General features: G+C 54.3%; 3 protein-coding genes across 3 annotated transcripts in view; 1 reads left to right on the plus strand and 2 right to left on the minus strand.

The window, feature by feature from the left end:
* Positions 1 to 209: 209 nt before the first annotated feature.
* On the minus strand, positions 210 to 3,344 carry BDY24DRAFT_381751 (glycoside hydrolase family protein). Its single transcript, XM_076639399.1, has 13 exons — positions 2,682 to 3,344; positions 2,242 to 2,399; positions 2,137 to 2,152; positions 1,992 to 2,043; positions 1,906 to 1,915; positions 1,756 to 1,827; positions 1,556 to 1,655; positions 1,382 to 1,468; positions 1,200 to 1,297; positions 1,052 to 1,114; positions 893 to 971; positions 765 to 798; positions 210 to 661 (listed from the first exon to the last, which is right to left on the minus strand). Exons 1-13 carry the CDS (start codon positions 3,129 to 3,131, stop codon positions 612 to 614), a joined length of 1,269 nt encoding a protein of 422 aa, XP_076498807.1. The 5' UTR covers positions 3,132 to 3,344; the 3' UTR covers positions 210 to 611.
* Positions 3,345 to 4,362: 1,018 nt separating this feature from the next.
* BDY24DRAFT_381758 (uncharacterized protein) lies at positions 4,363 to 6,812 on the minus strand. Its single transcript, XM_076639400.1, has 8 exons — positions 6,564 to 6,812; positions 6,385 to 6,458; positions 6,260 to 6,296; positions 5,739 to 6,060; positions 5,506 to 5,602; positions 5,311 to 5,417; positions 5,150 to 5,192; positions 4,363 to 5,049 (listed from the first exon to the last, which is right to left on the minus strand). Exons 1-8 carry the CDS (start codon positions 6,644 to 6,646, stop codon positions 4,538 to 4,540), a joined length of 1,275 nt encoding a protein of 424 aa, XP_076498808.1. The 5' UTR covers positions 6,647 to 6,812; the 3' UTR covers positions 4,363 to 4,537.
* A 1,750-nt stretch (positions 6,813 to 8,562) lies between these two features.
* BDY24DRAFT_265966 (BTB/POZ domain-containing protein) overlaps positions 8,563 to 10,529 on the plus strand; it is a 3,596-nt gene continuing 1,629 nt past the window's right edge. The window contains exons 1-7 of the mRNA XM_076636878.1: positions 8,563 to 8,638; positions 8,757 to 8,944; positions 9,102 to 9,452; positions 9,530 to 9,552; positions 9,630 to 9,727; positions 9,854 to 10,059; positions 10,153 to 10,521. Coding sequence (XP_076498809.1) covers positions 8,614 to 8,638; positions 8,757 to 8,944; positions 9,102 to 9,452; positions 9,530 to 9,552; positions 9,630 to 9,727; positions 9,854 to 10,059; positions 10,153 to 10,521 — 1,260 coding nt within the window. The 5' untranslated portion in view covers positions 8,563 to 8,613. The remainder of the gene's footprint in view (positions 8,639 to 8,756; positions 8,945 to 9,101; positions 9,453 to 9,529; positions 9,553 to 9,629; positions 9,728 to 9,853; positions 10,060 to 10,152; positions 10,522 to 10,529) is intronic.

A 10,529-nucleotide genomic window follows, 5' to 3' on the forward strand; every position in this document is an offset into this window, starting at 1 on the left:
CTCCCCCAACGCCACGCGAACGAGGTTGATTTTTTTGTTCACTGGCCCTTCCAAGGGTATAGGGATCTGTACTGCGAGGAAGGTGGGGACGCCGTTGCCCAGTGGTCCTTGTGAAAGCCAAAGAAGAAGGGACGAACTTTCGATTCGACGCGACGGAGTCTCCCTCCACCTCCCTCTTCTTGCTCTTCTTTCCTCTTCATGAACGATGATGAAGGTTTGAAGCCATCTAGACCTCTATAAACGCAAGATAAGAAGAATGCGAAACAAAACAGAACCAAAAAAAAGGAAAGAAAGGCAGTCGACCGTCCCACAAGCGGACGACCGACGCGCGTGAGATCAAAGAAAAGAGAGAAGAAGAAGAAGAAACGCTCTACGAAAAAACCGTCTAGGCTACGCAAGAGACGCTACGTAGGGTATCGAAAGAGAGAGAGAGAAGAACAAACTTTTTTGGCGAGTGCGAGCGAGAGCCAGTTGAGAAAAACGAGAGAGGAACGAAAAGAGAAGAGAGAGGGCAAAACTAAAGCGTGTCGGGAGGGTGGTCCAAGAAACAAAAAGAGCGAAATCCGAAGCGAGCGACTGAGGGAGAAATCGAAAGTCAAGGGTTGAGGCTTTTAGTAGGACGATCCGTACTTCTGTCCGAGGGAAGAGACTCCTCCGGCGCCTTTGAGAGAGGGAAGAGAACGACGAGGGACGACGACGACGAGAGTCAGCGACGAGGTTCGTTGTGGAACGCGTAGATGGAGAATAGAAGGAGTGTTACTCACCAGAGAAGAGCGAGTTGGCGGTGTTGACTCCTTGCTGCAAAGACGAAAAGGAAACAGAGAAGAGGAGACGAGTCAGCGCTGAACAGTTCGATTCCAACCTCCTCCTTTCTTCGTCTGTCTGAACGCACCATATCCTGCATGGCTCCGAAAGCAGAGTATCGAGCAACCTCGGATCGTCCGTTCATCCAAGCGGTGGTTCCCTCGAAGCTGAAGAAGCAAGAAAGGGCGTCAGATGTCGAACTCGGACGAAGTCGCCTTCCTTCCGAGAGGCGAAGAGATGGACTCACAACTCGTTCTGGACGTAGTTCCAGTCACACTGAGCTCCTCCGTTGAAGTTGTGGCAAGCGTACCTGGAGAGAGGAAGGAAGGAAGACGAGTCAGCGATGGTTCTCGAGAACAGAAAGAAGAGAGTGCGATTCAGTTTTCAAAACTCACTCGGTAACCCAAAGAGGTCGCTGGAAGGTCTCGGCGAATCCGAGAACGTAGGCCTGGAAGTTCTCGTAGGTGACGTCGTACCAGTGCAAGGTGATGAACTGCGAACGCACGAGAAAAGGGGAAGAGAACGAGGTCAGAGCTCCGTCGAGGAAAGAAGCGAAAGAAACCGACGGAGGACTCACGTCGGCTCGGTTCTGAGGGCACTGAGCCTCGAAGTCGATGAGCCACTGCTTTCCAGAGGGAGCTCCATCGGGGGAAGCGGATCCGAGCTGAAAAGGATCAAACGAAGACGCAGCAAGGGAACGAGGCGGCGTCAGTTTCGAGGCTCGCCTTCGATGAGAAGAGACGAGGCTCACCTGGATTCCAGGAACCTTCCATCGGAGCTGCTCGAACTGCTGAGTCCAGAGCTCACATCCGGAACTAGCGGGCATGTTGGCTTGTCCACCACCGTTGGGCCTGAGGAGGAAGAGAGAGAGAGGGAGAGAGAGAGAAGGGTTCAGCGCTCGGTTCCGTCTCGAACCCGCGGCGTTGAAACAGAAAGAGATAAGCAACGAACTCGTTGGCGAAAAGAGCGTGAGTCACTCCGAGACCAGCGTAGCTATCGATGTTGCTGTTCCAGTCTCCGACCCTTAGGGAGGAAAGAAGAGAGAGAGAGAGATGGAAGTCAGAACGACGTCGAGAACGTGAAGAAAGAACGAGAACTCACTGCTTCCATCCTGAAAAGAGCAGCACAAGAGAGAGAGACGGGGTCAGAGAAGAAAGGACGACGAGAAGGAAGAAGGATTGACTCACCCCAAAGCATAGGAACGAACTCCAAGCCATTGAAGGAATCAACGGGCCAAGGCTTGAAAGGGAAAGGGAAAACAGAAGGACGACGTCGGTCAGTTCATCCCTCCACGAACCAGAAAAGAAAGAAACGCGTTCTTTTGATACTCACAGACCAAGTGTAGTACCTGCGAACCCGAAGAACGAGAAGAAGAGAGGGTCAGTCCAGGTTCATTCAAGGAGGGGAAAGGAAGCAAGGTCCTCCTTCGCGACTCACCAAGAGTTCCCCATCGTCGCCTTCCAGAGATCAGGTTGGTCTCCGTTTCCGTTGGGCCAGGCGAGACCCGCCTTCCTGCAGGATCCAGAGTTGCTGTTGGTAGGAGGAACGTAGACGGCGGCGGTGGTAGCGACGGCGGCGGCGGCGTAGGTGGTGGTCTTGGGATGGGAGGGAAAAACAACAAAGAAAAACGGAAGGAGGAGGAAGGAAAGGAAGGAGCGTGTCAGTTTCGACACAACTTGGTTTTTTTTGTAGGAAGAGGAAGGGAGATGCAGAGAGTATACGAAGTTTTGCATCTCAGGGAAAGGAGGATATGTGACGAGGTAGGGGAGGGTCGAGCCCATCAAAGGGGGGTTTTCGAAGGAGGGAGGAAGGGTGGAGGAGAACAAGGGGGTCGAGAGAAAGGAGCTTCGGTAAAGGAAGAAGAAAAAATAACTCACAGGAGCAACCCACGCCTGAGCAGTAGTAGTAGGAGCGACCCAAGCCTCGGTAGTAGGAGCCACCCAAGCCTCAGCGGTAGTAGTAGCAGGAGCGACGTATTCCGAGGTTGAAACAACGACGACGGCGGAGGAGGAGGAGGCAGGCTCGACCCAAGCTGAGGAAGCAGCCTCGCTGACTACAGCAGCAGCGACGACGACGGGGTTTCGAACCTTGCACTGGGTTCCGTCTGCCCTCTTTCCTCGAGTGACGATCCTCTTCTGAACGTGGGTGCTGGGGACGTCGAACTCTCCGGCGGCTCGTCGAGCAGCGAACGAAGCGTGTCGTCGAGCGGATCGAGAGTGACCAGAAGCAGCCTCAACGGAGGTGGGAGCGAGGGAGAGGGTGAGGAGGAGAGTGAGGAGGACAGGGGAGAGAGTGAGAAGGAAGGCGAGGTTCGTAGAGGGAGACATGGTGGTTGAGGAGGAGGAGGAGGAAGGGGAGGAGGGCGCGTGCGAAGGAAGTTTGAGGAGGAGGAGTGTTTTGTTGAACGAGTGTGAAGGACGTCTGCTTTTCTAATTGAAAGGAGACGAAGTGTTGGAAAGATTGGTGTTGGATGGGAGTGGGATAGGCGAGAGAGAACGAGAGAAGGAAAGGGAGGGAGGGAGAGAGAGAGAGTGATGGTTGAAGGAGAGGAAAAGAAGGGAGGGAGCGAGAAGGAACGCCTTGGCTTTTTCGATCGAAATCCCTTTGAGGTTTGAGGGAGAAACAAAGGGGAGCAAGAGACAACAAAGGAAGTGGAAAGGGGAAGATTTTTTCAAGGGCCTGGAATACTATCTTCCTCTCCAAGGTGTCTATCACTGAAATCACAACAACCCTTCAAAACAAAGGGCTGAAGAGAGGGAAGGAAGCAGCGACCCCAAAACGCGAGAGGGTAATCACCCTGGGCGCACCGACGTGACTCTCTTTTTCTTTCGAAAGGTAAAAAAGCCTCCAAGGGGCCTTGGAGCAACCGACGGGTCAGGGAGCGAACCAACAACATCTGCAAAATTCGAGGCCGAGAACGGCAGAGAAAAAATAGAGAGACGCGTCAAGGCAGCCGAGGAGAAATCGGAAGGGGGGGTGACAACGAGGTCGAACCAAACTCCCCTCCTCTTTCTTTCGTCCTCGAGTCGTTTCGAGGGCCCTCTGCTGCAAGAGACCCATCCCCAACCTCTTAGATAGAGCCACCAGAGAAAGTGATCGACGAACGGAGCTTAACGATGTCAGTCTTGAGAGCGAATTCGAGCTCGAGACGAGAAGACGAAACAAGTCTCGTTTGCGACGCGAGTTGAGTGATCAGTCCTTCGCTCTTCGCCCTCTCGAAAAAGAGATTTGCTAACTCAACTACTTCAAAAAAAAAAAAGGCACTTTCCACACTTCCACGGCTGCTTATCTACGTTCCCAACTCTCGCCTTTCCTCTCTTTCTTTTCCAACCGTTCGACGCGCCGTTCGTCAACCCTAGTCTCTCCCTCCCTCTCTGTTCCGATCTTTCTCCACCTCGTCAGGTTTGACTTTCAAACGGTTCATCTCCTTTGGTTGATGAAGAAGCGAGCCAACTCGCTGTAGGTTTTCTTCAAGAGGACGAACGAGGCGGTTTCTCCGTCGACGCGTCTCCATTCTCCTCGGACCTCTTCTCCATCCCCAACGCGCCAAAAACCCAATGAAAGCAAGTCCATGAGCAGAGCAATACTAAAAAATCTACGTGTACGAGTAAAACGAATGGTGCAAATGAAGTGAAACGACGAGGCAGCAAACGAGCACAACCAAAAAAAAAAACTGAACGAATCCTAAACCAAAAAACGAACGTGTAGTCTAACGCGTCCAAAAGACGATGTTTTAAAGCACCAACCAAGCAACCAAACCCAGCAGCACACCAGCCCCACCCATCGTCCTCGAGCTCTCCCTCTGCGCACCTCCCGTGCTCGTCGTGCTCGAAGCAGAAGCAGCCGCCGCCGAAGCAGAAGCTGAAGCTGAGGCTGAAGCAGCAACACCACTCCCGCTAGCACTCGCACTCCCTCCAGCACTCGCACTCGCACTCGCTCCAGCAGCAGCAGTCGAGCTCCCACTACCCCCGCCAACCGCGTACCCAATCTTCGTCCACGTCGCTCCGCTCTCCACCGCGTACCCTCCCACCTCGGACGAGCTCCCCAACACCGTCAAGTAATACAACTCCCCCGTCGACGTAAGTTGAACGAGATCCGTCGCCGACGCAGCGTAGGTGGCTCCGGTATCCTGCTGGGAGGGAGCAGGGAGGAGTTGGGTGGAGTTGAGGTAAGGGGAGATTCCCGAGGGGGCGCCGTCGGTGGAACCGGCGGTGGAAGGGGAGGTCCAGTGGGTTAGGATGAAGGCTGTGATTGGGTGGGGAGGGAGGGAGGGAGGGAGGGAGGGAGTCAGGGTTGGGAAGGAAGGGAGGGAGAGGAGGGAAGCGGAGCAGGGACGACGACGAACTGTTGGTGAACGCATCGTCGACGAAGGCGAATTGGAGTTGGGCCTGGAGGAAAGGAAAAGGAAACCCAAAGTCAGCGAAAGTTTTCAACGAAAGTCGAAAGGAAAGAAAGGAAGAGAGAGAGAGAGAGAAAGAGACGACGCGTCGAAAAGAAAGAACTCACATCCCCACTCGCCAAAAAGAAGGACGTCGCCTGACCGTGGGACGAAGGGAACGCCGTCCCGCTGTTCAACGTAGGGAACGTTTGAGGTTCAGCTTGCCAGGCGGCGTCTGCAACCCAATCGACGGCGTCAGTTCGGTTCTTGGAGACGAACGAGAGGGAAGAGAGACGAGGGATGGAACGAGGACGTAAACGCACAGTGAATGACAAAGATCTCAGCGGAACCAGCAGCGACTCCTGGAGCTCCGAGGTACATGATGTGGTTGGAAGCGAGAGCCATGGTTGGGTTGTAGGACTGGCGTACGAGGGCGAGAAAGAAAGAAGAGAAAGAAAGAAAGGGAGAGAGAGGCGTGTGAGCTTCGTTCGTTCGTTCGCGCTCTCTTCTCCCTCCCTCGCTCCTGTCTTCTCCCTCGTCCCAAAATCCAACTCACCGAACTCTCGAACGGAGCCGTATTCACCCCCTCCCACGCCAGCGTCCCCCCCGTCCCCTGATCCGTCCCCGCGCTCAGATCCAACTGACTCAACGCCGTTCCTCCCGCCAGCGTGAAGAACGTGTTGGTATCGTGATCCAACACGGATCCCGTCGACGACGCGGTGAAGTCCGGAGCTGAAGAGGTGGGTTGGATGGACCAGGAGGAGGAGGAGAAGGAGTAGATGTAGATGTCGGAGGGAGAGGAGGAGGAGCCGCCGAGGAGGTAGAGCGCGTTGAGCGATTGGGAGAGGTAGCACGTTAGGGAAGGGCCGGTGTAGGGACTGCGGGTAGAGAAAGGGATGAGTGAGTTACAAGGATCTCTTTCAAGGAAGGAGGAGGAGGAGAGGAGGAAAAGGAAGAGGGAAGCAGCAGCGGACAATCGCAGCCCTCCCTTCCTCCCTGCTTCCTCCTCCTCCCCTTTTCACCAAGAACGCATTCCTACAAACCAGAAAGAGGGAGAAAACAGGGAAAGAAACTCACGGTCGTCCAGTACTCGTCAGATTCTCAACCGTAGGAGCTAAAAAACAAAACGCACAGAGGTCAGCCGTGTGAGAGCTCACGCTCGCTCGATTTAGATAGACCCTCTTCCCTCGACGTCGACTCACCCGCCCAAGTACTCTGAGCCCCAAGTTTCACGTCGTTCGTTCCTCCAAAGACGTAGAGGTCAAAGTTGGCGTCGCTGCAAACGAATCAAACGCATCTCCGTCAGCGATGAAGAGAACCAAACGAAACGGAAGGGAAGGGAAGGAAGGAAGGCGGCAGCGCTCGACGCTTCGAAACTCACAAGACAGCACACGAACTAGCAGCTTGGACGGAGGAGGAACCTACGAGGAGGGTGGAGAGGAGAGTGAAGGGGAGGAGGAGCATCCCTGGAAGGAGGTTGGACGAAAGGGAGAGGGAAGGGAAGGGAGGGAGGTCGTTGGAGGACAAGTGATCAGAGCGAAACGAACGACGACGGTTTGGGAAAAGGGACTTGACTTTTGGACGGTCTATTTTCGGGTAGATAGAGTCTCGAGAGCAGAGGACTTTCGAGAGCGAGGAGAAAAGAGGTTTTTGCTGGGAAAAGGTTCATGAATTTTTCGGAAAGAGAGGGAGAGAAGAAAAGGAGAGGACAAGAGGACAAGAGAGGGACCAAGCGACTCGCACCAAGCCGCTCACGGCTCCTCAGTTCGACCCTGGGTAGATCGAACTGACGAGAGGGAGCAGTCGGTCGAGAAGCCTGGAGTCCTCGGAACTCGAACGATCAACGAGAACGAAACGAGCGAGAGACGAGCGAAACGACGCCGTCGTCTCGTCTCTTCCTCCTCCTCAAGCCCAGCTCAGCACCGCTACCGTCTCATCATCATCTACAGCACCAACCAAAACAAGAAGCGCAGAGTCAGCACTCAGTTTCCCAGTCCATCGAAAGCAAGCAAGGTTGGGCGAGAGGGAAGGATGGATTCAGAGAAACGATGAATCATCGAGCACCCACTCCACTCCTCAATTTGTACACAGAGGAGCTTCCCAAACACTGAAGGGGTAGAGCAGATGGCATTATGTCCGCCCATCGGAATGTTTTCATCAAGTTGTGGAAGAAAAGACGTGGCGAGGGAGGGAAGGGAGAGAAAGGCTCACCTGAGAGGAAAAGAGAACGAGGACGAGAAAACCGTTTCGACGACGAGGTCGTAGAGAGCCTCCTGTGACGAGGTCGGAGAGCTGCTGAGAGAAGTCGTCGAGCGGGCGAGCGAGCGAAAGCGATCTGTTTTCCGACGAACGAAGCGAAGGGAAGGAAAGAGGAGTCAGTTTCTTCGTCCTTCATCTCGATTCCTTCGCTCGTTTCGTTCTTGTGTAGGAAATACTCCGTACCTCAAAAGACTGCATAGACAGCAGCCTCGAGGTAGGTAGGTAGGTGGGGTTTGGGGGGGAGTCAGACAAGGCTGAAAGTATATCCACAAGTAGTGGTTCGAGGTCGAACGAATCCTTCCTCGAACCAGTTCTGGTTAACTAGATAGTATGATTCTTTAATTTCGCTTCTTCATTCGAGGGAGGTCGTACTGGGTGGATTGGGGGGGGTGGGTGGTAGGGTGGAAAAGGAGAGGAGGGAGGGAACGAACCTGAAGGAAGGGAAGAAAGAGATGGGCTGATTTGAACGGCAGCGACGAGAGAAGGGAGTCAACGAAGCAGCAGCATTCTGTAGACCCCAAAAAACGAAGGAAACAACACAAAGTCAGTGAAAGAGCTCTCCAAGGTGTATACACAAAAACAACGAAGCAAGCGTGGATGGGTGTGAGGGGTTTGTTTTCAGCTCATGTGTCAAAAAAGGCTCCCACGACGACCCTCTTCTTCCCTTCGAGCGTTTTTTTCTTCTCGTTTCCCCTTTCCTTCCTTCCTTCCTTCCTTTCGGAGAGAGAGAGAGAAAAAGGGGAAGGCAGGGCGGGTCGTTCGAGATAATATGGAGTTTGTCGTCCTTTGAGATGGAGATGGGAGGGAGGGAGAGGGAGGGAGGGAAAGACTCACGAAGGAAGGAGAAGGGAAAGGGAGATGGCGGTTGGGGGTCAGAAAGGAATTTGGGAGGCGAGAAGGGAGGAAGAGGAGGAGGGGAGGGTCGTCGTTGGCAACGGGGAAAAGTCAAATTTTGGGATGGGCTTCACGTGCGTAGAGAGATGAACTTGAGAGCTTCTGAGTGGAAGTTTTTCTTGCTGGAGAAAATGATGATTTTTGGGCCGTCGTGAAGGTGTTCAAAGGCGGCCTCAAATCGAAGCTCGGGGAGACTGTTGACGTCCTCGGCTCGTTCCTCTCCCTCTCTCCCACTCTCCCTTCCTACCCTCTCTTCCCTCTTCCCCAAGCTGAGGAAGATGAGCTACACACCCAGCACTTCCTGTGAGTCCCATGAAACACCTATCTTTACCTTATCGCCCGAAAAAGGAGAGCAAAAAGAGACGAACGCGGGCTGACCCGCGCGCACCTTCCCTTCCCTCCTCCCTTCCCTTCCTTTCAGCTCCCTTCCGTCACAACTCGTTCTCAGCCTCTCGAGGATCTTCTTCTCCTTCTTCTCAACATCAACAAGCTGCTTCTTCTTCTTCGTTCCGACCTTCCTCCTCGGTGTCGTCCTCGTTGGGCAGAGGGTCCGTCCTAGGGGGAGGAGCTCAAGCGGCGGAGGAGACGACGAAACAGAGTAACATTATAGTGAGTTCTTCGATAGTACTTCGGACGGGGAAGAGGAGGTGTAGAACGAGCTGGACGGTTCTTACGAGTGTTTTGAAGGGGAACAGAGCAAACGAGCTCGGATGTTGACCTCTCCTCCCGCCTCCCGCCTCCTCCCTCCCTCCCTCTCCTTCTCCAGGTCTTCGAATGGGTCGTCGAAGATCTCAAAGCTCTCAACCAAGCCATCCAATCCTACCTCCCCGAAGATCCCGAACACCCCTCCCACAACCACGAGATCCTTCAACCAGGTCCTTGCATCGGGAACGGATCGTTCAAGCTCGACGTCGTCTTTGAGCCGTTGGATCAACCTCTTCCTCCTACGACCAGCAGTACGCCGACTATGCAGGATTTTGCGTCCGGGTTGGATCTCAGGGAGGGAGGTGGAGAGCAACAGGAGCAGGATCAGGAGCAGGAGCGAGCGGTTCAGACGTTGTGTGTTTACCTCGGGACGTTGAGTGGGGAGAGTAGGAGTCATTGGGAGTTCCCTGCGGTGAGTACATAGAGCTTCGTTCACTACTCGCTTTCAAGCTAGCTGGAGAGCTGATTCGTCTTCGTTCGTTCCTACAGTCGATCATGGTTGGGATCAAGAGGTGAGTGCTCGTGGAGAGTCGACGAGATCGTTCGACGCTGATCACCGACCTCTTCGCTTCGTTGTTTTTGATCGCAGTATCGAACAACCCATTGGAGCTCGTCACTCCCCTGTCAAATGGCTCTGGAACTACTGGGAGGAAGACTGGAGTTTCCAGCCGGATACGTGTTTCTGGCGTTCGTTTCCCTTCCTTTCTTTCTCCCTCTTCCCTCCCTCCCTCCCCTTCTTTTTTGGCCTTTCGCTGACTCCTCCCAACTCTCTCTCTTCGTTCATTCGTTCATTCGATTCTTTCATCTGCACAGGAGCCCAACTCCCCACCCTCTCCTCCCTCCTCGCCAACCCGTCCGTCGAAGAACAAGATGCGTTCGTGCTCGTCGTTCAGATCCACACTCCCTTCGGAGGAGAACGACTCGTCCTTCCTGAACTCCCGAGGGAGGCTTGGGTCCCGAGGACGCTATTGACGGCGATGGAGAACTCGTTGGATAATGACAAGACGGGGGATGTGAAGGTGAGTTCATCGAACGAACGAAGGAACGAGTTTCGACGCGTCGTTTTTCAGTTCGACTGACCCATCGTCCCCCGCCTTGATCATCTTTCACAGTTCATAACCCGAGAACGCTACGACCCTTCCCTCCTCTCCTCCAACTTCAACTCCCTCTCCCTCTCAACCTCCAACCAATCCACCCCGACCTCCGCTTCCACCTCCGTCGCTTCCTCAGCAGCAGCAGCAGCAGCGTCCCTGTCCAACCCTCACCCCAACATGGTCTCGAGGAAGAGAGTCGTCTGGGCGCACAGTGATGTGTTGAAGGCGAGGAGCGAATACTTCGAAACGATGCTGTCTGGAGCGTTTGCCGAGGGGAGGGACAGCGGCGGGAGGGTTGGCGGGGATGGTCATGGGGAGGGGAGGGGACAGGTTCACGAGGTTAACTTGGAAGGAACGGATTTCACGACGGTTTACTGGCTGTTGAAGGTGAGCTT

The sequence above is a fragment of the Mrakia frigida genome, assembly GCF_051309035.1.
Source record: "Mrakia frigida strain ATCC 22029 unplaced genomic scaffold BDY24scaffold_7, whole genome shotgun sequence".
In the NCBI taxonomy this organism is placed as follows: Eukaryota; Fungi; Basidiomycota; class Tremellomycetes; order Cystofilobasidiales; family Mrakiaceae; genus Mrakia; species Mrakia frigida.

Coding starts and splice junctions, on each gene's coding strand:
- BDY24DRAFT_381751 (XM_076639399.1), bottom strand. CDS start 3,131: ATGTCTCCCTCTACGAACCTCGCCTTCCTTCTCACTCTCTCCCCTGTC. Junction 1,115..1,199: donor CGACCTCTTTGGGTTACCGA/GTGAGTTTTGAA, acceptor TCCTCTCTCCAG/GTACGCTTGCCACAACTTCA. Junction 972..1,051: donor AACTACGTCCAGAACGAGTT/GTGAGTCCATCT, acceptor TTGCTTCTTCAG/CTTCGAGGGAACCACCGCTT.
- BDY24DRAFT_381758 (XM_076639400.1), bottom strand. CDS start 6,646: ATGCTCCTCCTCCCCTTCACTCTCCTCTCCACCCTCCTCGTAGGTTCC. Junction 6,459..6,563: donor GCTAGTTCGTGTGCTGTCTT/GTGAGTTTCGAA, acceptor ATTCGTTTGCAG/CGACGCCAACTTTGACCTCT. Junction 5,418..5,505: donor TGAGATCTTTGTCATTCACT/GTGCGTTTACGT, acceptor ATTGGGTTGCAG/ACGCCGCCTGGCAAGCTGAA.